This window comes from Centruroides sculpturatus, unplaced genomic scaffold, assembly GCF_000671375.1.
Source record: "Centruroides sculpturatus isolate CEXI.00-Female unplaced genomic scaffold, Cexi_2.0 scaffold400, whole genome shotgun sequence".
Lineage (NCBI taxonomy): Eukaryota > Metazoa > Arthropoda > Arachnida > Scorpiones > Buthidae > Centruroides > Centruroides sculpturatus.
The window spans coordinates 172,350-197,931 of NW_019384654.1; the positions used below are offsets into that span (position 1 = coordinate 172,350).

General features: G+C 31.6%; 1 protein-coding gene across 6 annotated transcripts in view; it reads left to right on the forward strand.

Annotated features, from left to right (window-relative positions):
- LOC111626373 (multidrug resistance-associated protein 4-like) overlaps positions 1 to 25,582 on the forward strand; it is a 169,210-nt gene that overhangs the window by 88,769 nt on the left and 54,859 nt on the right. For all 6 annotated transcript variants that reach the window (XM_023369722.1, XM_023369721.1, XM_023369718.1 and 3 more), the window contains 6 exons: positions 9,307 to 9,393; positions 9,457 to 9,553; positions 10,570 to 10,761; positions 11,927 to 12,099; positions 16,951 to 17,231; positions 23,476 to 23,555. In XM_023369722.1, coding sequence (XP_023225490.1) covers positions 9,307 to 9,393; positions 9,457 to 9,553; positions 10,570 to 10,761; positions 11,927 to 12,099; positions 16,951 to 17,231; positions 23,476 to 23,555 — 910 coding nt within the window. The remainder of the gene's footprint in view (positions 1 to 9,306; positions 9,394 to 9,456; positions 9,554 to 10,569; positions 10,762 to 11,926; positions 12,100 to 16,950; positions 17,232 to 23,475; positions 23,556 to 25,582) is intronic.

Here is a 25,582-nt window from a genome sequence, read left to right on the forward strand (position 1 = left end):
AGGTGATATTCATGAAAATAAGTATAAATGCCATCCAATACAACAATTTTATTGTTCAATTTATGTGAATATTAATTTCAATATTTGATTTATCAATAATGTGATTTATTACAATAGGGTACATCTCAGTTATAGATAATTTGGTTATTGATCTTATAAATTTGTTTGGCAAGACTGACAAAAGCATTATAAGTGCTCCCATTAGTCAAGATATCAGATAGTTTACACGGCCATTTGATTCCATTATTCTTTAGTATACTTATTAGTTCTATCCTTTTCCATTCAAATCTTATACAATCATAGATAGATATAATGCTTTGAACCATCAATTGCAAGACATGTAGAGCATTGATTGTCATTTCGGTTTGTAAATCTTGCTAGATAGCTAGCAAATTTGCCATGATTTGTCATAAGTTGTGTTGTAGTATGGTCCGGGTAAAACCATTCTAAAGAGTAAAATTTTTTTAGATCTGGTATAAATTCATAAGTAATATGCGTATTGTTTTGTTTCTACTCATTTTGCCAAATTTGGATGGTGTTTTCCCATAATAGTCTTTTAATTGAGCCGATACTGTATTTATCATATTCTATTGGTAATGAATGCCTGCTTTGCCAAGGTATCCGCCCTCTCATTTCCCATTGTGCCTTGATGGACTTGACCTCGTGTCCAAGATATGGTGATATTAAAATTTGAATGATTTATTAATCTACGAATCTCTTCCGCAATGGGGTGTAAATTGGTGTTAATAATCATATTAAAAGCAGATAAAGAATCTGTACATATGTTAGCATTAACTTTATCCTGTAAATAAAATGGCCATTATTTGGATATGTAAAGTGCACACAGTTCAGCTTGAAAAACTGTACAGTTGTTATCTAAGCGGATGGTTCTATGGTATATTTCTTCTTCATTTTTGTAAACTACAAAGGAGCATCCAACCATGTTATCGTGTTTTGATCCATCCGTAAACACTTTGATATTTTCAATCCCATTTTCATTATCTTTATAATGCACAGCTGTATTATAATGGTGAGTATTACAGTATGGAAAACGCTATTCAATTTCATTATGTGTAATTCTTTGATGATTGAGTTCGATCGCCTCTCCCCATTTAGCTCTTTGTAGATTCATTTTTTGTTTAATCGATAAGTCCAGCGGAGGTTTCCTGGCAATGGCTTGAAGGCTGGTGTTACTGGTAGTAGTACAGTACGCCTTGGTTATTAGAAGTAAGGCAGTTCATTGTGATGATATTAGTTTTCGTTTGATATGAACTTTGTTTGTCACCCAGCCCCAGGTGCCACAGGCATAGGTAATGATTGGGAAATATATGCAATCATATATAATTGACATCGCCCCCGAGGACAGGCCCCATTTTTTTTTCGCAACCTGGGCAAAAGACTGTAGTATTAGTCTTGTACTATCTGGGGATCCTGGTTTTGGCACCGGTACGACCTTTGCTATTTTCCATGATTTTGGAAAAATAGAATGATTTAAGCATACATTATAAAGATTCACAAGATGTTGCGGTATTAAAAACCAGAGGTTTTTTGCCAATTCAGATGTTATGTTATCTAAACCAGGAACTTTCCCCTTTTTAAGGTTACAAAAAACTTGCTGTATTTCCTCCACACTAAAAGCTGGCATGTCCTCCGTATAGTATGGTTCCTCAGTGGTTTCCCGAATGTGCTTCTGTAAGTCTGATTAATTATTTAAGTTGTCATTTGGACAGAACGAGTCTAGCTGCAATGCTAGTTCCTGTATTAATGTAGTTGGATTATCTCCATCAGAATCAGAAGCAACCATAATTTTAGTCTTACGAAGTTTATTATTGCACATCTTGGTTATATATCCCCATGGGTTAATGGAAGTTTCAGTGCAGAAATTGCACCAGCTGCGAATTTTCTCTAGTTTAATTTTTTGTTTGTATTGCATTTGGCAATTAAGATATTCATTCTTTCGTATAATGCGTTGTAATTCGTCTCGACACTTCTGATACTGTTTCCTTAATTTTCGTGATTTTTTACGTAATTCTTCTAGTTATTCAGTCCACCAAGGAACCGCTTTTTTATGATTGTTACCTTTAGGTATATATTTATCGCAAGCCCATTTTATGATCGCTATGTTTTCCTCTATTTGCAAACCAACAATTTCCTTATTCTCAGAGTAAGAATTATGTAAATGTGTCTCTAAGTACTCCTTAACTGCTATCCAGTTAGCACGTTGCAATATATATTTTGAGCTACGGGTGTACGATTGAATATTATTACTGGATGAATCCAATAAATCAAAAGATATTAAAGAATGTTCCGTTAAGCTATCTTCTTCACATACCTTCCAACTTTGTATCTTGCTATATATGCTGCTCCTGCAAACAGCTATATCGATCCAGCTATCTCCTCTATGGGAGGAGAAAGTTGGAGGAGACATAAGGTTGTTTAAGAGGTAAAGGTTATTAAAACCAAAAAATTTCTCCAACAGGTTACCTTGTCTGTCCAACTTCTCCCCTCCCCATGTCGGAGAATGCGCGTTAACATCTCCGGCTAGAATAATGTTAACATTTTTAAAGGCATTAATTATTCGTTGTAATTTACCAATTATTTCATTAGAGTTGTAGTCACCAGGTAAATACACATTAATTATAATTATCCTTGTGTCTTTGAGCATTACATCAGTAACCACTATATACTTACAACTATATTTCTTATGAAACAAAATGGAAAGATTGGTATTGGAGATAATTGTAATTGTCCAAGGATAATCTTGTGTGCCTAGTAAAACTGGACAGGGAGTAGGAATACTTGCAGGAACATTTCTTAAACAGTAGGGCTCTTGTACAAGCACAATATCATAGGTATTAATGATCTTAGCAAGTAGGGAAGTGGCAGAGATACTTCTACCAATGTTTATTTGTAGGAAACGTATTTTATTATTATTGTCCAGATCCATATTCGGTCTTGGATTCAATATATGTCTTAATTCTTTGGTATATTGGACATTGATTATCCCTCGCATTATGTATGACATTGTGTACCCCCTCATGCTCACAGTTACAACACAGGGGTTCCTGTTCGTAATTCGGGCATTCATTATACGTATGATCCCCTGAGCAATGACTGCATGTATAATGTGCATTAGGGCAATCTCTAGCAGAGTGGTTATAACCGCAGCACTTAAAGCATTGCAGGATTGGGCAAAAATCCCCAACCCTGCAACGCGACCACTCTATACTTACCTTTCCTAGTTTAATTAGATGCTGTCTTAAATTAGGAGAAACTTGGAATATCCAATTCTTGTAATTTGCATGTCTTTTACTTGTATTAAATTTAGTTCGAAAGTTATCCATAAATTCCTTTTCCGTAAAATTTTCATAAATATATGGATTTTGTTGGTAGATAAGCCCTGGCAGCTCTTCTTTTGGTATTTCGCCATGTATAGAATAAATAATGACGTGTGGTCATCTTCTCTTAGGGTGTCGTGTGACCAGTTCCGGGATTTGTTCTTCAATTGTTTTTTCAAATATGGCAGCGTCTCTCTTTTGTCCTATTTCAACGGCGATTCCTCCCCTTATCTTTTTCATTTTGTCAATCCCAATATGCATCTGTGATGGTTTAATTCGTATCTGCATCAGTTTCCTAACAACATCACTATTGTTGTTATCCTTGTCCTTGTTATATATTAAGATAACTTCTTTTTGAGGACTCGATTTGTTCGTTAAATGTTGACCATTCTTGCTGTTGTTAAATACACTGCTATAAGTAGGTTGTGAAGGAATATTTTGAGTGGTCTTATTCTCTATTCTGTCTAATTTTTCCAAGACTGCTTTCTGAACTTCCATATTACTATCATTTAGGGATATACAGTTTGTCTTATCCTCAATGTTTCTTATCTTCTCCATAACTGCCATTTGGTTGTTTATAATATTAGCTGCAGAGTCTAGATTAAACATATTATTGTTGATTCTGTCCAAATTTTCTAGAATTTGTTGTTGAGAATCAAACATTGTATTTGAATTAATCAGATTTTTGATATCTTCTTTATCTGCCAATAATTTAAGCCTGTTTTCTAATAATTCTGGCAATTCAATGTTAGAGATTGCATCTATAATTGTATTTTCAGCTAAGCTAATAATTTTATGAAATTGAATATATATAAACTGCGCATGCTTCGCAGTTTCAAATTGGCCTTTGGGATTGTTAAGTGCATATTCCTTTAGTTCATCTAGAATATTATTAGCATTTAAATGAAAAGTCTCAGTAATTACAGACCCCATAATGAATTATATGTAATATAATATCAATATAACAACACAAATATAATATAAGTATCAGTCAATTAATTAAAATTAGTCAGTAATATTCTTATAGTATATACATATATACTGCAATATATCAATATTATACACTAAATAATTATAACTTAAATTAAATATTTAAACACTTGATTCCAATTATTATAATCAATCCAACTCAGAACAACAATGTTAACAGTTCAGCATAAATACTTCGAATGCAAATAGTTTGATATTCTTCTTCCTTGTTTGCTGCCATTTCCAAAAATATATAATATTACATACATAATATATTTTCTTCTGTATAAAACACCATTAATTCACTACCTTATGCAACTTCTTAGATCTAGAGGTCAATGACCTTTCCATGGCAACAGAAATGGAACATGTAAATGTTGATTTAGCAAATTCAGTAGAATTGCGATATTTCAAAAGTTATTAAGGGTATTAACACGAAATTTGGTATATAAGTAACGTTTGTTCGTCCGAAAGAAACACCCAAATATTGTTCGAAAATATGCAACCGGAAAGCCGTACCGAGACACCAAAATTTGACCGGAAGTCGGCTGTAACTTCCCAAATATGAAATTTATATGGAGTACTCACGGTGTAGTTGCGAACACAACCCCGTCGAGCAGTCCTGTTGATCGATCATATTTTTCCGGATGCATAATCACTTTAATCCAATAACGTTCGAATTGTGATATCTCCTCACCAAATCATCCGATCTTGATAAAAGTGACACCGTAGCAATCTTGGCATATTCTGATTTTCAAAAATATATAACTTTATATACTTCCGATAACTTATTCACATAAGAACACAATTCTAAAACAGAGCTGAAATATCCACTGCTGATTGCTTCAAATCCGAATCGAATCCCCGAACAGCTCAGCAAACAGCGGCCGATTTCTAATAACTTATTTTTCTGCGAAAACTTCGTTGAACTTTGGAGACATTATTAGTATAAATAATTTTAATCGCCGTTGAATAAGAAATGTTCTTTCACAAGAAATGTATAAAATTACAGTACTGTATTAGACTTACGGCACCTAATTTACATACTGTACAGACGATAGTTAGCTGAAACTCTCCATAGCGTGGCGCTACGCGGAGGAAAATATATATATATAATTATAATAAAGTTACAATAAATTAAGTTAATATATAATTATATATACAGTACCTAATTTATATATAATTTATATATAATACTGTACAGACGATAGTAATTTCTCTGTAGCGTGGCGCTTGACGTCGCGGAAATTAGTTCGGCTGCGCAATGATGTTTTACGTAATTATAGGAGTTTTTTACCTTTTTTTTACGGATACCGTCGCAATTTTTTCGCAGTTTTATAGGAATCGTAATTATAGGAACCGTAATTATAGGGGGGTCTACTGTATATAGTTTTATAATCTTCTCGAGCCTAAGTACACGATACAAATGTTTTCAAGTTAATTGAATTAATATTTTACTTTAGAATAGTTTTAAACCAAACATTCTGAATTAATTAAATAAACATCTTATTTCATCTTTGTTTGATATGGAATTGGAGAGAAAATTATTTCATGATTTTGCTAACAGCATTCTTGATGAAATAAAGAATTATTCACAGTGTAACCCTAGGAGTAGACTTGGGGTGGAGTGTCATTTGACTTATATCTTGACACAGTTTAACAGAGTGATTGAACACGCTGAAACGGTCTTTGAGTAACAAAGAATGTTTGAAAGCTTGGATCAAAGATTTTCTGTTATACCAACTAAGGAGGATATTAAAGAGATTCAGGGTTCCCAGGATAAAGAATCAATTAATATTCTGAAAGATATTCTTCAGAAAGTGAATAATTTCGGAAAGCAACCATCTGATGTACACACAATTGAAAGAAATGCTACGTATCCTAGTTATACAGATGCATTAAAACAAGGTAATATATTGTCTAATATTGTTAAAGCTCCGCCTGAATTAGCACATACAGTCTTAGTGTACAGCAATGATGAGAATTCAACATCTGAGCAGACAAAAAACAACTTACTTCAAAATGTAGAGCCTCACAATATTGGAGTTAGAATAAAACGTGTTTGAAAAATAAATAATGGTGGAGTTGCTGTTGATTTAAGTTATCAAAAGAATGCTGTGCACTTCAAAGAGTTTGTAGACAGATCCCGGGTTTAACATCCCACATGCCTAAAAAGAGATTGCCTTTAATCAAAATAGTGTCCGTTCCTTCAATTGTTAGCGAAGAACTTACTGAAGATATATATGAACAGAATACACATTTATGTGAACATTTGTCTTTTTGCATATATGCTGAACAGATTAAAGTTAGATTCTCCTTAAAACAAAAAAGTGATGAATATGTTTCCTGGGTGATAGAAGTGTTTTCTGATATAAGAAAAACAATTCTTAAAGGAAAAAAGTTTATATAAGGTGGTCAACTTATAGTGCATATGATTATATTCCAATACTGCAATGTTTTCGAAGTTTGTCGTTTGGACACATAGCGAGAAATTGCCCTGCATCTGAGAACATATATAGCCATTGTAATGAAAACTACTTGTTTAAAGACTGTACCAAAAAACATGAAACACCAAAATGTGCAAATTGCCTGAGGAAAAACAAACAAGAACATAATCACAATACAATGGACAAAATGTGTTCTACATATCTTGAAGAAAAGATAAAATACTTAAATAGAGTTGACCTTACATAACATAATTGTTTGATTACAAATTGAAGAATGCGAGGTAACTTTGGTAGTATAGAATTTATCATATATTCAGTGAGGTATTTACTCAGGTTACACCAATGTGTTTTAATGTTTGTCTTGTATTTAATTTTATGCATTGCATTTCTTGTATATAGTTTTATGTACTGTGTTGTAATATTTTGAATTTTATTATTTGTAACTTAATTTATTTTACTAATTCTTGGATGTATTCAAAACATAACTTTGTAATTTTGTGAACAATTTTAATCAGGCTGTGCTTATTGCGGTACCCGAATATGTAATTTTAATATTACGTTAATAAACCAGATGGATGATGATGATGATGATGATGTCATACGCTTCGCCAATCGCGTTAATTCCTAACAAGAATTAACGCGATTGGCGAAGCGTATGACACCATCATCATCTGGTCTATGACGCTCATGTCTGTCCGCTACAACTAACAATTGTAGCGGACAGACAAGAGCGTCATGGCAGTATGTGATAAATGATGATATCAAATGTGCATAACAATGAAATGACCCACACGTGTAAATAACGGAAAAAGAACAGAGAAGGACCGCAAAGTGAAAATGTGAAAATAAATATGAAATTGAGTTCATAACATAATGAAACAAAGTCAGGCAGCTTATTGGCGCGAAATTAGCGGACGTAAATGCCAAACAATTGTTGTCATACACTTCGGAAAGCTGAATGCTTGTAATGAAAGTCGCTTAGCATGCACGGGCGAAAGACTGGGACCGTTCGGGCTACCAAGCTGTCTCGAATCTGTGAAATTATAACTGTGACATACACCGACGTCTTATCTGTCTCTTTTCTCCGTTATTACCAGGATATGAGTCACGTAATTGTAAAATGGAAAACGACGGAAAAGTGACGAATCGTAAGTATCGTGAGGGCGTATTATAGTGTATGCATAGGCATAGGTAAACTAGAGAGATGGAGGAAAGAGAAGGAAAAGAGCAAAGACGAGCGCTTAAAAAGAATAGGCAGGGTCAGACCGTCAGATGTGCGAAGATTCTCCAACGAATAGGTGTGTTTGTGTGCTGATCTTTATAATTATAAATTGTGAATACATGCGACTAATATAATTTTTTTATTTTGGGCATGTTATAAGTTATAAATAAATATAAACAAACAACACTAACTTGATAACATTAAATCTAAATCTAAATGATTAATTTACTGTGTTTTTGTTAATTCTTACTCCTGTTTTTAGGTATTAGGTATTCGGTATTCGGCCAAATAGCGAAAAATAGGCCGAATACCGAATAGTAACCGAATATTCGTTACATCACTAGTTTATTCTGATTTTTTTTACCCGGCGAATTTCATCAAAAAATATTTCTGGAACCCAGGTCATCTAAGCGATGAAAACTCAGAGTTTTCATTGCTTAAATGACCTGAGTACTATTAATATTCACTATAGGACCAATATTAAGAAAATTAACCTTTCACTATTTTGTGAAAAATTATACGTATCGATTTTTATTTTACTCTAGCACAAGCAGGGAGTAAATATGGTTCACTTCCTAAACATCCTTTATCTATACTGATATTTAAAAGTTTTTTAAAAAATGATATATGGTTGATTTGCTATTATATCGTTAAAATGCTCACCATCATTTTTTGTAGAGTGATTCGCTTTATTTTGGTACAATTTTCCTAATTCATTCATGAATGTCCGTAATCCTCACACATTTTGCATCTGAGCATGTGGAACGACATAATTGTTAACACAAAAATTTATAAATTTATCGTTTCGGATTCAAAATTTATGATGCCTTAAACTCAAATTAGACTTTTTGTTTTAATGCGGTATTTCGTTTCACTGCTTAGGAATGTTTTTGTTAATTTTCCGAGGAACATTCCTGTCACCGTTACAGAGCAGGGTGTTATGAGAATTGAAAATAATGTAAAATTAAAAGTAAATAAAAATTATCTGTAAGATAAGATAATGTTATTTCTGATTGGTTACTTTGACACCTAATAGTAGGGGAATCGTGTTCGTTTTCCTATATGATTCTGACTTCCCTCTTTTAGCTGATAAAATACCACACGGAAAAGCTCATTTAATATGGAACGAAAATGACTTTATTAGTTTTTTAGGAAAACAATAAATTTTCGTTACTCTCACATAGTTTCACGAAAAACAAAAGTTAATCTAAAGATTAGAAAACACTTAGGATAAAGATAACATCCTGTAAAACTAATCGTAAATTCGATGTAATGCTTACGTAATATTTCTTGCGTTTTTAAGGGGATTTTATGTTTTTATATTTTCCAGAGCCCTATATGTGGATGCCGATATTTTCCTCCTGGATGATCCACTGAGTGCCGTTGATGTTCCAGTAGCAAAACATATATTCGAAAAGTAAATATTTAAAAAATATTTTTTGTATATTTTCATATATTCCAATTCTTTGTTTATTTTCAGATGTATAATGGAATATCTGAAGGACAAGATTTGCGTTCTCGTTACGCATCAAATACAATTTCTAAATTCTGCGAGTAAAATTTTAGTGTTAAATAAGGTGAATACCTGAATTTTTTTCACTAGTTTTCTTTTTATAAATTATTTTCTACAGTAATGAAAACATTATAATTTATTTTAACAAAACAAGAATTTAAACGGTATGAAGTTCAGAACAAAACTAACCATTATAATTAATATATATTTTGTCTACTTGGACATTAATTATTAATAGGACAATTATACTGGTTTTTTTATGTTTTTACTCAAGAATTGAGTAAAAAGTTTTTAAGGAGAATAGACATTATTTATTGAGCTACCTGAGAATTGACATTCTTTATTGAGCTACATGTAGCTCAGTAAAGAATGTCAATTCTCAGGTAGCTCAATAAATAATGTCTATTCTTTATTGAGCTACATGTAGCTCAGTAACAAATACAATTATAAATACAAATACAAATTACAAATACAAATTACAAATAGACATTCTTTATTGAGCTACATGTAGCTCAATAAAGAATGTCTATTCTCTTTAAGAACGTTTTACTTAATTCTTGCGTAAAAACTTAAAAAAACCAGTATAATTGTCCTATTAATAATCAATGTACAAGTAGAAAAAATATATATTTAGAAACTATAGGACAGTAAAGCAATAATAATTAAACATTATAAATTTGACTGCATTAGTAAAAACCATTACAACAAGTCTATATATGGACATTGCATCGTGACATCTATGAATAATATGAAAAAAGAAATTCTTTTAGAAAAGATTATTTTCCAGAGAATGATTGTTATTTTAGGTTAAACACGTTACGAATATTTGTAAAATTGTGAATCATATACGGTTGACACTTGTAAGTTTAAAAATAATTATATTCACTTTCTATACTTGGCAATAAATGCAGAATAGGATTTGCATTTGTAAACATTACTAAATAAGATATTTGTTACTGATAAACTCGATAAATATTAGTTAAAACATAATACATTTTCGAATCAAAAGTTTTGTCTGCTTGCATGTTTATATATTAAAAAATTTAAAAACAATTGCAAAGTTGTGTTTTTAAATTTCAGGGAAGATGTGAATTTGTTGGAAATTTCAATGCATTGGAACATTTAGAAATGCTTACAGGAATTTTGCCAAAGAAAGAAGTCGCTAAAAACAGCATGGATTTAGAGACTGCGGTTTTCAATGATGAGGAAATAATCGGAATCACTCAATCTGAAGTAAATAATCACATTGCAAACAATCACCATGGCAATGCGGTAAGGATTACTTGTTTATTAGACTATTATATCAGTAAAAATTAACAGAGGAAAATAACTGACGTTAGGCAGTTTTAATTCCTTAACGTTTTTTCTATTAGAAAAATTCGCTTTTTGTAAGCCCTCCCCTTATTATTTTAACATATTCTTCATTTAAATTTAAAGTGGTTTTTTCGAGTTTTTTTTTAATTTCGCGAACTTGGTTCCTAAATGGAAGCTTTCCCTGTGGATAGCAACTTCACAGGCGCATGAAACCTGCAACAGTGACTTTCCTGCATAACTTGCTGTCGTGCAGGAAAGATACCATTCGTCGGTTTGCTTTAAAAATAATTTAAAAACGAAAACATGACAAAACAAAGAATGAAAATAAATTTATCAATATAAAAACATATTTTAAACGATTACAATAATAAAAACGAAAAACGATTATAAAATACAATATTATTTATACATTTGCAGTGATTATATACCAAATATAAAAAATAATAATGTGTTATAAAGTTTGCACATAAATAAATAATATATAAAAGTGAATAAAAATAAAAATCACATAATTAAAAATAAAAATATATATTTACATATTATTGTGAGTTTTTCAATGTTATTTAAGTGAAGAAATAATCCTAAAAATTGTGTTTTGGAATTAGGAGTTTTAAAGAGTTTGTACAAAAACTTTTATTTAATATATTAAAAAAATATTGATTAAAAATTAAAACAATACAATCAGTGTATAAGCTAAAAAGTTATATTTTAAAAACAAGGTAAAAGTTAGAATACTTTAAAATCTATTCAGAAAAGCAACAATGAGAAAATATCATTTTCAGTATTTACCAATTTTTGTCTTTACATTTTACTGTGTGTTTCATTCTTCGACCGTTAATGATAATATTTGTCGAGAAAAATTTCTTATTTTTCTTTTTTGCAATTTTTGATGTTTTACTATATTAGGAACTAATAATCAAACAAAAGTAAACACTTTTATTGGTTTCTATTTAGAAATAAACAATAACACATCTGATTTGCAGTTATATGAACATGTTAAATCTTACATTAGAAGAAGTTATATCTTAATATTATTATGGTTCAAAAATAATATTATAATATCGCTCCAGATTTAAGAAAAATTCAATCTATAATTATATATACATTTTAATTATTTTCTTAGGAAGCTGATAATAAAATACCACACAACAATGAAAAAGTTAAGAAACCGGAAATTTCAGTGTATAAAGCATACGTAAATGCCGGAGCAGGACTTTACTTCAAGATCGTTATTTTGTCTATGGTAATAATATCGCTATCCGTTACAAGTGCCAGCGACTACTGGCTACTCAAATGGTATGATATTATTATAACTTAGCATACTTTAAGACATGAACAGATTTTTAAATAAAATGTTTAATTACAACAAAGTTATATTACTTAAGCCATATTTCATTTAGCATGTTACAAAGCACGTTACATTTCAGTTAGCACTAGTTTCAGATACTGTATTATCAATGACCAAACGATTGCAATAGATATACAAGTATATTTTTCTATTTATGAATATTTCAACTTACAGTATTTTGTGGCATTCAAAATAAACGACACAATAAAATTTTCAAATATAAAGTATAATCAATACAATGAATCCTTTCAAAAATATTTATATATACAGTAGATCCCCCTATAAGACGGTAGATACGTTCCGTTCTTTATGAATCAATTTTGTAGGAATCATAGTTTACGGACTACGGCTGTTTGAAAGGTTTTCTTTCATAAAATTAATCGATTCTAGACTAATTCGACTCAACATTTCCAAAATACGTATATTTTTTTGAAAATAATCCGTATAAACTACGNTTATTTTATCCACGCTAATTATATCGCAATCCGTTACCAGCGCCAGCGACTACTGGCTAATCAAATGGTATGATATTATTATAAGTTAGCATACTTTAAGACATGAACAGATTTTTAAACAAAACGTTTAATTAAAACAATGTTATATTACATAAGCCATATTGCATTTAGCACTGGTTTCAGATACTGTATTATCAATGACCAAACAATTGCAATAAATATATAATTTTATAAATATTTTAACTTACAGTATTATGTGGCATTCAAAATAAACGTCATAATAAAATTTTCAAACATAAGATATAATCAATACAATGAATTATAATAAGAATATTTATATATACATATTTTTAGAGTTAAAAAAAAAATAATATATATATCTTAGCCCAATAGTTCCCAATTAGTGGTAAACGTACCCCGAGGGGTACACGAAATTGCGTGAAGGGGTACGAGCGGCAATCTAAAATCGGTCGATTTAAAATTTAAATGCATTAGATGAAGCAATCAAAAAAATAATGAGTGGACCATCAAACATTCGGTAATTTATAATACGATGTCGAATGCACAAATTCGTTTATTTATAACTAAAAATATTCTCGAAATGTCATCAAAAAATGCATTTGTGACAATAACCAAATGAAATTCTTACGCAAGAACAAAAATTGTACAGTTAACACAATTTGTGTTAGTTGTACAATTTTTGACATAATAATAATGATAATTGTACATTTGTACAATTATCATTATTGTTAACGAAGCGGCAATAAAATATTTACTACTATTTTGCACAACATACCTCTGCGAGAGCGGATTTTCGGCCATGACAAACATCGTCACCGACTTCAACTCGAAGATAACTCGAGACTGAAGCTGACCAAAACGCAACCGAATTTTAACAACTTGTGAAAAGAAAATCGTGCACATTTGTTACATTAAAATTAAATAACCTTATGTTATTTTCATTATTGTATTCTAAAGGTAAAGAGGTAATTTTAAATGTAAAAATAAAGGTAATTTAAAGGTAACTTAATACAATCAGTATTAAGTTACCTTTAAAATACTATCATTATTGTATTAAGGTAATAAATAAATGTAAAAAAACTTATTCTATTTATCACTAGCTGTCTACCCACAACTTCGCTCCGCATTATATCAAATTTTTTCGTGGGAGTAATATATTTTCTCGCTGTAAAATATAGCCCATGTCTATCTACAACATGTAAGCTATCTCTGTGCCAAATTTTATTAAACCTGTTCGGTGGTTTAGACGTGAAAAAGCAACAGACAGACAGTTAGAATTACCTTCGATTTTATAATATTAGTATGGATTAATATAAATTTCTGCTATAAGGGGTACGCGAGTTTGACCTCTTTTTTGAAGTGGTACGCAGGAAAAACTAATTGGAAACCACTGTTCTAGACAAATAAATTTATTTTTTAAATTTAAACTTAAAACTTAATGTTAGCAGAAAAAATGCTTACTTCAGTACTTTGCTGAAATAAGTTTTTCGAATGATTAAAATATTTAAAACATTTTTTTCCACTAAACATCAAACATAATTTCATTTTCACGAGCTCACTAGTGGCCAAGCTGTCTTTGTATTCTGAACACTGGGAGTTCAGTCGTGGATTCGAGCATTGCTCGGACAGGCTGGCCACGTGGAGTTTTCCGGGTTTTCTCTGTAACACTTAAATAGGGGCTAGTTTCCTCTAAAGCGATTTCCCGAAAGGCAATTCCCCTAGTCAAATCGCCCAGTTGTTGCGTTGCCATAACTTAACAAACAAACAATTTTATTTTTACTGTACTGCATCATTCAGGCAGGTAGAAATAAGTACATTAGAAAAAGTTATTTGATTTACATGAGATCTTGTCTCAGTGTCAAGCTTTGTAGTAGTAGATTCCAACGTCTGATTTTTTAGCAGATAGGAATATATCAAAGTGTAGGCAACAGTGGCATGCCGTCATTGGAATCGGTAGAAGCGCAGTTTCTATAGTATTTTCTAAAAACTAAATACATATTAATTTTAATTATACGAAAATAATCGCACAATATTTTATTATAACATCATTATGTATCTTATTACAAATTTTTATACTACACGTAAAAAAAATAAGATTGCTATTGTATATTCGAATATTAGTGGCTAAGTGGAAGCGCTGTATTGTAAGCTTTCAAACAGCCAGATTTGTGCATGCGCGTTATAGAGCACCAACCTCACCCAGTTTAGCTGGTGGTAGCCTAGGACTTTGGGTGGAAGCTACACAGGTATACATCATCTAATTCTATCCAGGACTGGTTCTGGGCTGTTAACCGCCCGCCGGCTAGATATTTGGCCGCCCTCACCCGATTACGTGAATCACGAGTAGTTTCATAACTTAACCTAACCGATAAGAATTGACTGGTATGTTTGTATGATAGTTCTGTATAGTGGATAGAAGTTTAAAAAAGTCCATTAAAATATTTGATATTTTTATTCCGCTCTTCGATTTTATATTACTCACGGATTTAAATGTTAAGCCAGTGATATTGCGATTTATTATGTCTCATCTATAAGTGGATGCAGAAAAAAACGTGTACAATTCTTGTACAATGTTAAAAAATTAACTGTTACTTTGACAGCGTCATTTAGAACTAAATTTAACGAATGAGAGAGATGCACGAGGAACAGGAAAAGCTCTAGGTACTTGTTGTCATAAAAATTCGTTTTTCTACATTTTTTCCCACGACTACAAATATTCGAGTACAAAGTAACCAGTTTTTCAACTTATTTCTACTTAAGAAGTAGTTAAATAATTAAGCGATTAAGGAATTGGGGACATAAATATAACCCTGATGAAAGAGCTGAAATATTACTTAAAAGCTTAATTGAACCAATCTTCAGCCGAGTACATTGGGGACTGATTTTTTCATAATATTAGACGTAATAAAAAAAGAAATTTTTCCAGTTCAACTAGAGTGGCCAAAAAATTGTAAATTTTGGAAATTTCCATAAACACCTGGTCCTAAAAAGAATTTGTTAGAAAACAAATGACTATCAAGTTTAACAAATTTAGATTTTTACAGCTATGGTGAGAAACGTTTAAAATTTACAACAACCCTGTCGCGTCTTTTGAGGTATATTAGTGATGCGACAAAAGAGGCATTTGAAATTGACCGGTATGGGCACCCTCGGGATTTGTCAGCCCGCGTGCATGTACACACGGCACACCTAGCGGGACTGTCTCTGATTCCACTCGTAGGGAGCTATTTGACTAAGTGGTTAAGATTTAAAGAGTAAAGAATATTTTTTCATTTTTATGTACATTTCATTACAAAGCTATATTTAATTATAATTTTCTTTAAAAGTATATTCATACAATTGAAGAATATTTTGTACCAGGTATGTATATCCACCACACATTTTATTTCACCAAGTAAGTTTTTATAATTTTATTTTTAATTTTAGCCCTTATATCGTGGCTAGCGATTCAGAATGTAATTGCGATATTGAAACTTTATTTTAGAAAAGTTTTGGTTCAAAATCTTATAATAAAAAAGCAAACATTATTAAAAGAGAAAGGCCAGTGCCTATGCTAAATATAAACACTTCGATAAAAAAATTTGTTTGACGTTATCACGATAAAATGGCTCTGTAAATGCATGAAAATGCAAAAATTGTTTTGTTGGCTCGCCTAGTATTCTCAAATGAAATTAGTGTTTGGAATAAGAATGGCTTTGACGATTTAGCTGGCAAAAGACACGAAAAATCATCGATTCCTTCGTATTTGACGCAATTTGGAAATCAAAGCGAATTAGAATTTAACATTAGTAAATAATGTAAAATAAATATTGAAAGCGAGAATTGGCATTTAGAGGGCAGAAGGAATCTATTGAAACTAATAACAGAGGTAATTATATTGAACTTGTTTATTTATTAATTACGTCAGATAAATAATCTATTATAAATACATTTAAAGAATTAACTGATTTCTGCTGGAATTCGGCTTTTTACAGAAACACATCTTCCCTATGATCAAATGTCACGGTATGACACTGGTGGGTAATGTTTCTCAATGATTCCAAGATAATTTTAATCTGCATTAAAGTCATATGTATAACGATGACGATCACAGCTATAAATTTCAAAATAAATTATAGAATTCTGCTTAGATTTTCATAAATCATTCCATGTATATATACTGTTGTATTCCGAATACCGACTACTTCATTATTCGGTAGATTTCAACATTATTTATATATACTGTATTACCTTTATTTAATAGTCTGAATTTGTTTAGTTGTATTTTACTATCAAACACATATTAAAATGCCAGAAAGTTTAATTTTTATTTTATATTTTCAGGCTGCAAAATATTAGAATCGATAGCCAAAACGAAGAAAATCTCGAAAATATGACATCTAATAGAAGCCTTTTTAACGAAATTAAAAACAAAAATTTTTACCATAGTAAATATTTCGACATGTATGTTTACATAGGATTAATATGTGCTGTATTTCTTACGTGGTTACCTTCCGGATTATTGTTATATAAATTCTTGACAATTGCTTCTTTTAAGCTTCACAACAATATGTTTCGTTGTATCATTCGAACTCCGATAGCATTTTTGGATAACAATCCCGTTGGTACGTAAAATGTTTTAGTTAATTTATTGTAAAATGTTTTATTTATTTATTTAATACCGAAAGAAATTTTTAATAGCCTTACTTAACTATGGATGCTGTTTATACTCTCATGTGTTGTATCACAGATATTCGTTATGTTTAATACAGTATATTACAGTACACTCATATAATTACTTTACTATAATATGAACAGTTAAATACAGTGGGATCACTTAACAAACATAATCTGTTCTAAGACTTTGTTCCGAATTGTTCGTTAACCGATTATCGATTTTCCATACGTTTTTATGGGAATTTGATTAATTCGTTTTGGAGACCCTAAAAAATGAGAAATATATACTTTCATTTATTTATATGTAATAATAAAAACACATATATACACAGTATTGAATTTTTATTAGTCATGCTTATTCCATTTGTAGGGAGTTAAAGAATTTGTCTAATGTCGATTGCTTCTCTCTCTTCTTCAGAATTTTTCAGAAGTAATTAATAGCACTATAATTGTAGAGATCCGCAAACATATTAACCTCAATCTTGTTTGGATGCCATTGTCAGCCTGTTGTTCTGACATCCTCTCACTTCTTCAAAATATGTTTAATAGCAGATATCGGCATTAATCCTCTTTTTCAGAAGAAAACATATCTTGCCGAGTTTCTTGGTATTCTTCGTTGAAAAGTTCTTGAAGTTCTGTCGTCAGATCAGTTTCAGGTTCCATTCTGAGTTCTTCAATGTTCTTTATTTCTCGTATGTAATTTTCGTTACTCCTTCAGCTGCTTGAGTCTTCTTGATTGCACAGTATCTTTCTTAAATAAGATTGAACTGAGGCTTACTGTAGACCTGTTCAAGCCATACTGCCCAGCAACATCAGACATCTTCTGCCCACTCTCTACCTTTGCTATTATATTCTCACCTTTCGAAAATAAATTCCCACGAAAAATAATGAGTGCCCGCCCGACAGTCTCGCGAACACTATAAAAGAATTGTTTCTGTCAGAAAAATAAAAGGCTGGAATTACAAGGGAAAGTTTCAAAGTTTGAAGAAATAATATCCAAGCAGTATATGCCGGGTTGAGTGTCGATGTCGACGTTTCCCGAGCTCCAAAAAGTTTCGAATTGTTGCCTGAAGACCAATCGGATTGATTATTATATGTCGCTTCTTCTTATGTTTGTACTGTAAGATATTTTCTATCCGAACTGTTCTTTAACTGATCACCCATTGTAATTACAAACGTTAAGAGAGAAATAAAAATTTATAAAATTATAATTGAAAACTAAAATTACGCAACCAGATTTATGTAACATTTTAAATATTTACGCCGAACTTGTATGAATTTCGATGATCCATTGTCGTTTGATATAATATTAGTAGCTTTAACTACATTTATGGGATGAAAGATGTTAATGTTTCAACTACTTCCTTAGTTTTCGAGGAAACCTAAAATTCAATGATGATAAAGTGTAGTATAACCTGTTAATTCAGATTTTTAATATGGCCCACAAAAACATTTAACATACAATTCATAAATGATAAAATGTAAAGAATTATTTATGGACCGTTTAAAGTAAATTATTCAATGGCTCATTGACTTATATTTACTAACGATAAACGATAAATTTTTAAATTTAGTATTATAATTAATGAAATTATAAAATCACATGACTGTAAAACAATTCGATGGCCACCTATGCCTGATCTGAAGCATAGTCTTTGAAGTTAGTTTGACGGAATGAGATATTGAAAAAATCAAGATAAAACAAAGTTCGCTTTCTCATTCCGTTAAACCTGCATTCTGAAAAGAAAATCTGTTTTTGTAACACTATAAATTAAAACTATACTAAGGAACAATGAAGACGGTTCAGTCTTGCTCCATTCTTACCAATAAGTGCATATAAGAATTGAATTTCAAATCTAGGCCGTCATAAAAGGATTTCTTCATAATACGAACTTTGTTCTTATTGTGAACTGTGTAATATTTTAGTCACCTTCATAATTATCCATGTTGTATTTACCATGCCATACCATGCCAAAAATTTTACATGCATATTTGTGCATGTAAAATTTTTGGTAGTTTTTCTCTGTTTTTTGTTTCACTTTCAACGAAACGTATCATCTGTGTCATCGTTGTGTTCCAGCTGCAGATGGATGATTTATAGATACGGTTTTAAATGAAACTTTTCAATTTAGTTTTTATTTGAGCTCTTTAGTCCAATGTTATAGTAGTTTTGCTAGTCCTGTAGAGTTGAGTCATCTCAATAGAATCAGACTTAAGGAAATATTTTCTGTTAATGTTTCATTTTGCCTGCCTAATTCCGTAATATGCAAGATATATGTATGTTGTGTGTGACATACAAGTGTATTGAACCGAGCGAGGTTTACAAGGAGAAAAATACTACTAAAAATCATTGTCGAGTTTTCCTTAAAGACAAATGATTTGAACAGAGGTAATAGATGCCAATACAACTTTTTGTCATGTTGTAAATAAGTAGAATTTTCACCATATTTTTATTTTATTTGTGTCAGCGACAAGAGATTTCTTTCGGTGCAGAGTAAACGGCAAAAATGCAGATTTCTTCTTTCCTGAAACATGGATACAACGAGAATGTTTTTCTGGAACACGAAGACACTAATTTTCGGTTTTCTGTTTGTTTGGAACAGATTTCTTCCAAAATTTCTCTTTGAAATTTTTTCCAGTTCCTGCACAATGTTGCATCAATTTTTATGTTTTTCTGATTGTGAACAATTTATGTTTTTCATTTTCACTACATCTTCATGTAGATTTCAAATAACTTGCGCTTATATAATTTTAAAGAAAAGTAGTTTTAGTCGATGATCAACTGGCTTAAACTGAACATAACTATTAAAACATCGTCGAAAACGTTTATTTTTTATTATTTTTAAGAAGTACAATTTGTGCTGGATATTTCTGATATATCTAAATGCGTTGGACTTAATTAATCCAGTTTTACGTAGTATGTATTAAGAATCAGACAGGAAACGGCAAACCTCCTGATTATTTTTTCATGAGAATATTATGATGATGATGAGCAATGAAGGATGGATGAAAGTGCATGGTCATCCGGTCAGCAACCGGCGCCAAACTGATTCTGGATCATTTGTTGTGTAATAGGTACGGTGACCATATTTTTGGGGGAAAATAAAGGACATATCGAAGAAAGAAAATGAAAAAAATACCTTATAAAATTCGCAAATTTATACACTATCCGGAACTTGTAACCGGTGTGTGATGCGTATATACTGTATATCGCTGTTGACAAACGTTTTCGAGCAATCTCTTTGCTTTTCTTAAGGTCGACTGGAATTCCCTGGACAGAGTGTATTCTATTTGTTGGGATCGGGTGTCAATTCTGACAGAGTGGGTCCTTTCTGACATGCACAGTCTTGTGGTGGGGGAGGAAGTGGCAGGTTGGCATCCAACAGTGATTGCCAGGCAGAGACAGAGTCAGTTCTTCCTTCTGGTTAACGCACGTGGTTAGCTGGCCAGCGTTTTAGATAGCTGTAGCCTCTAACCACCTGAGATGCTCTTGGTGGGGCATGTTGATGATAACAGTAGCTTTTTCGAATCGTGCTTTGACTTTGTATGGGGGCAACTTGTTCAATATATTATTAAAAAATTTTTTAAACTTGGCGTCAAATTTAGAAAATAAAGGACAAAATGCCTATTTTATAAAATGAATAAAGTTAGAGGACAGAGCAGCTAAATAAAGGACTGTCCTCTTAAATAAAGGACGTATGGTCACTGTAGTAATAGGCTACCAGGCTTGTGGATATAGGCAACCAGGCACTACATACGAATTATGAATCTGGAAGAAATTTAAAATTACATCTAAAAAGAAATTTATCCTTAGGTACATGGAATGTAAGATTATAGAGACATGAAAATCCTGCGCCATCTTATTTCGATGATCAGAAATTTATATTAGAACAACTCTGCAAGAGTAAGAGTTAACAAAACTATGTCTAATACATTTATATCTGAAGCTGGTGTAAGACAGGGATATATTCTTTCCTATTTACTCTTTAATGCTTATTCTGAAATAATCATGAGAAGGGTATTAGATAACTGAGACAGAGGCATTTCCATCAGAGGCCGTAAAGTTAACAACCTGAGATACGCTGACGATATAGTTATGTGACAATGCCGAAGGTCCCCCTCTATGCTTCGGCACCACAGGACGAAGTGATCGACATTACGTCGGCGAAAACTGCAATGACAAATTTATCAGGACTGACACCACTGTGTCTTTTGGGTAGACACAGAGACCGTTATGTTCGCATTTACGCGCGAGCAGTCGCGTCTGTGGGTGGTTGGACTTGGGATAGAGACTGCTTGAGGAAGTTCACCCAACACAATTCTAACAATAACAACATTCGTTTATTAAACTAGTTCTACAAAAGGGTATTTTTTCTAAAGCTTCTTTGCGAGAACCGAGTTGGAGAGCGAGCTTACATTACATCGCGGGTCGTTATAAATACCTGAATCACTATGTACAGATTTTCAGGTGTCTGCGAAGTTGAAAAGGAGGCTTGGGAATGTCTCTGTTGCCTTGGATGGCGGTTAAAGTCAATCGAAAGTTGAGATCCGTTAGTTCTTCGTAGGTGTTCCCGGAGAATCACAGGATATTCGGGAGGGGCGCGCGGTGATCAGTGATGATGATAAATCCTTTCGGCTGGCACACACGGAATATTCTCGCGGACTCTCGACCCCTCTCACTGTTCCTTGAGGTCTCCTCTTTATTTCCAAGTCACGTTGTCGTTTTTATACCAATAGTGAATTTTTTGTTGTAGTTCTCAGTGACACATTCTGAGTTCCCTGGGAGAGGAAACGACTCCGGGAAGAGAATTGCACTCACTCTCCGGTAATAAAATGGAAAAAGTTTTTTTCTCTCTGAGATTTAAATAAATTTCCTTTTCAAACCGAAAAATGAATTTTCTTTCGAAAAATTCCCGAATACAATTGTGGGATTTTCCCCTTTCCAAGTCCGATCTCACACTTATTATAGCATCCAGTGAATCAGAACTTGAATATGTTATGAAAACTCTGGAAACTGAGAGCAGGAAGTATAGATTGCTGATTAATGGAAGTAAAATGAAAGTTATCAGAATCGATCGTTCTTTAACGCAGACTAAGAAAATTGCAGGCTGTAGGGTGGTGAATAAATTTATTTACCTTGGATCACTTGTTACGAATAACGGAGGATGCGATAATGATATTAAATGCAGAATTTGCCTCGCTTGCAATGCAATCTCTAAACTATTTAACTTCTAAATTTTTAATAAACTAAATTTCATAAGAACGCTTATTTTTCAGATTGCCACTTATGCCTTATAAAGCTAGACCTTTCTCGGAAGAAACTTAATTTTTCTTAAATATGGATATATAGAAAAATGCTGAGAATCTCTTGGACAGAGCAGTGAACAAATTGCCCCATTATAAATCAACAAAAAATCACGACAGGCCTTAATACTAAAATATACCAATTTTACTTTCGCTTCTTGAGACATATTTCCAGATGCAAAAATGGATTTGAGAAACAAATTCTAGAAGGGAAGATCAATGGCAAATGCCCTAGAAGCAGATGTTGAATTAGGTGGCCAGAACAAGTAATGATGATTACAGGACATACAATGTATGAAGCTATCCAAATGGCATAACACTATGAGCAGTGGAAAGATGCAATTAAAGCTGTCAATTCGTAATATCACCACGCTGTCTGAAGCGCATAGGACTAAAAGGAAGAAAAAATTGTTTTGATTATTTTCGTTATAGTTCAAAATTGTTACATCATAGTTTTAAACTTCATAATTTATTATTTTTGAATAATATAAATTTTCGATTTATGAATTTCAATTATTAACATATACATAATGCATTTTTATACAGACAAGTTATTATATATATTTTGCCAGAGTGTATCTAATGTTTTATTTTTTTGAAAAAGAATTAGGATATAAAAAAACTATAGCTTACCGATAATTAAAAGTAAATATAGTTATTAATTTAGAAAAATCATGTAGCTTCATACTATGAAAACCGCATTTTCTATTCCTGAAATCATTGTGGGGTTAAAAATGTACCATGTACAATAATTTAGTTGTAAGAATTCCGAAAAACGTTATTCGTAGACATATACTGCGGGATATTCCTATAAATGATAATCATATCGAAATTTGTTTTCCATAATTATTTAATTCAATTAATATTTTTCATTTTTATGTTTTTCAGGAAAAATCTTAAATCGATTTTCTAAAGATGTTAGTAGTATGGATGAGATGATTCCTTCCTTTACTTATTTATGTATAAGGGTAAGTTCATTTTGAATACTTTATGCTAACGAAGCACACCGACAGTATAAAAGTGTTTAGTTGGAGTAAGAAAAGGAGAAGGGGATAAAGGTAAAGAAATAGAAAAAAAAGAAACCCTATGATCAGTGTACGTAAGGTGATTTCTACTACAATTATTGTTGGTGTGCGGCTATGGGTCTAAAAATGTTGAATTGTAGCATACATCGTAAATAAGTAGTGCAGCTACATAAAAGCTACACAAATTAAAGGTTAATGCTTAAAGCTAAAATAATACAGATATTAATCTAGCAAGCTCTGTAAAAAGCAAAATAACTTAATTGAAACAACATGGAAAAAGAATGAATACAGTAGAATTTAAGTTACTTAACCTTTAGCTCTCTTAATTCTAACTTAAAACTAGTTATACTAATTTAAACTTAACTTCATGCTAATCAATAATACTAAGAAGGAACAACCAGACAAGCAGTGACGAATGACTTATAAAGAAGTCGCCAAATTTTTTAAATTTGAAAACTTTTTAATATTGTTACATATAAGTAGAATAAAGACAATATGAAAAACAATGTATGATAGACAAAACAGGACCCGATCACTAAAGAAACAAGAGACACAACACAAAAGAACTAGCTGCTTAATTAATTGAACTGAAACAATACAATGTGAGCAAGGAAACATATTTGTTGTGTGTGCCATTGGGGAGAGCATCCACAAGAGCTTTGCTGTGGGAAATGAATGAAAAGAAGTGATGGTATATTTTACGTTTCTAGATGAATTTCTGTGGTATGCATGGCTAGATGTATTCTTCCATAATTTTCGCTCTCATTAAACTATTTCTAATGTCCGTGTATCTATCGCAATGGAAAATTAAGCGGATAACTGTTTGCTCTTCAATTCTGTATATTTAAATTTATGTAAAATAAATTTATAAAAAGTAATGAACACGAAAAGTGATGGCCAGGTACAAAGGTATGTTTGTGATTTTCAGACACGCTGTTTTGTTTCAGAAACCTCAAATACAACAAATATAATATGCACCGTAAGCTACTTTCATTATAAACTCTGGGAATGTTTCAGTTTCGTATATGAACTTTCATTGTACTAGGCAGTTTAACTGTTTTTGACAACCTGTTTCTTCGATCATTTTGATGAAATTCGATAAAATCTTTGTTTGCCAAACTCGAATGATCGTTTGCACTTTATCTTGGACTATACTTTCATAATAAAAAACTTTCTGCAACTATCACTGCACACGTACTACTGAATCTAAGACAGTGACAGTTATGCCTTATGTATAACAGCTAGGGTTTTTCATTTCCCGGTCTTTTGCTTGACCCGGGATTCCAGGATAAAAGTGAACTGTTTCCTGGAATTTCCTGGAATCTCTGGAAACAGTTCACTTTTATCTTCACATTCCACTTCCCCAAAATTAATTATTTTTAAGATATTCAAAATATCATGAAATCAAATGAAATAATAATTTTTAATTTTTAAAGTAATTTAATACGTTTTGAAACCTCCAAAATCATAATAATGCTGTGTAAGATAAATATTAAAAATTACCTTTGAATTACGTAGAAATTTTCACAAATAAAAAAAAATTATTAAAGTTTGCTGGAAAATGCATAGAATAACAGCAGCAACAACAACAAAAACAAAATGCATCCAATTGAGTGGAGATTTTTTTTTAAAATGAACTTAGATCAAACTTTTAACTTAAAAGATAATTTTTGCTTTTTAAACAAAACATAATACGAAATAATATTGTAAATTTTTAGATTAAGATTTTTACAATCTTATTACAGTCGACCCCCCTATAACACGGTAGATACGTTCTGTTTTTTATGAAATTGATGTTTTACTGACCTTGCCAATCACAGCCCGGCACGTGTGCAGTCTAGGGACTACGGCTATTTGAAAGCTTTTCTTCCATAAAATTAATCAATTCTAGACTAATTCGATTCAACATTTCCAAAACACGTAATTTTTTTGGTAAATAATCTATATAAACTATACTATAAACAAAAAAT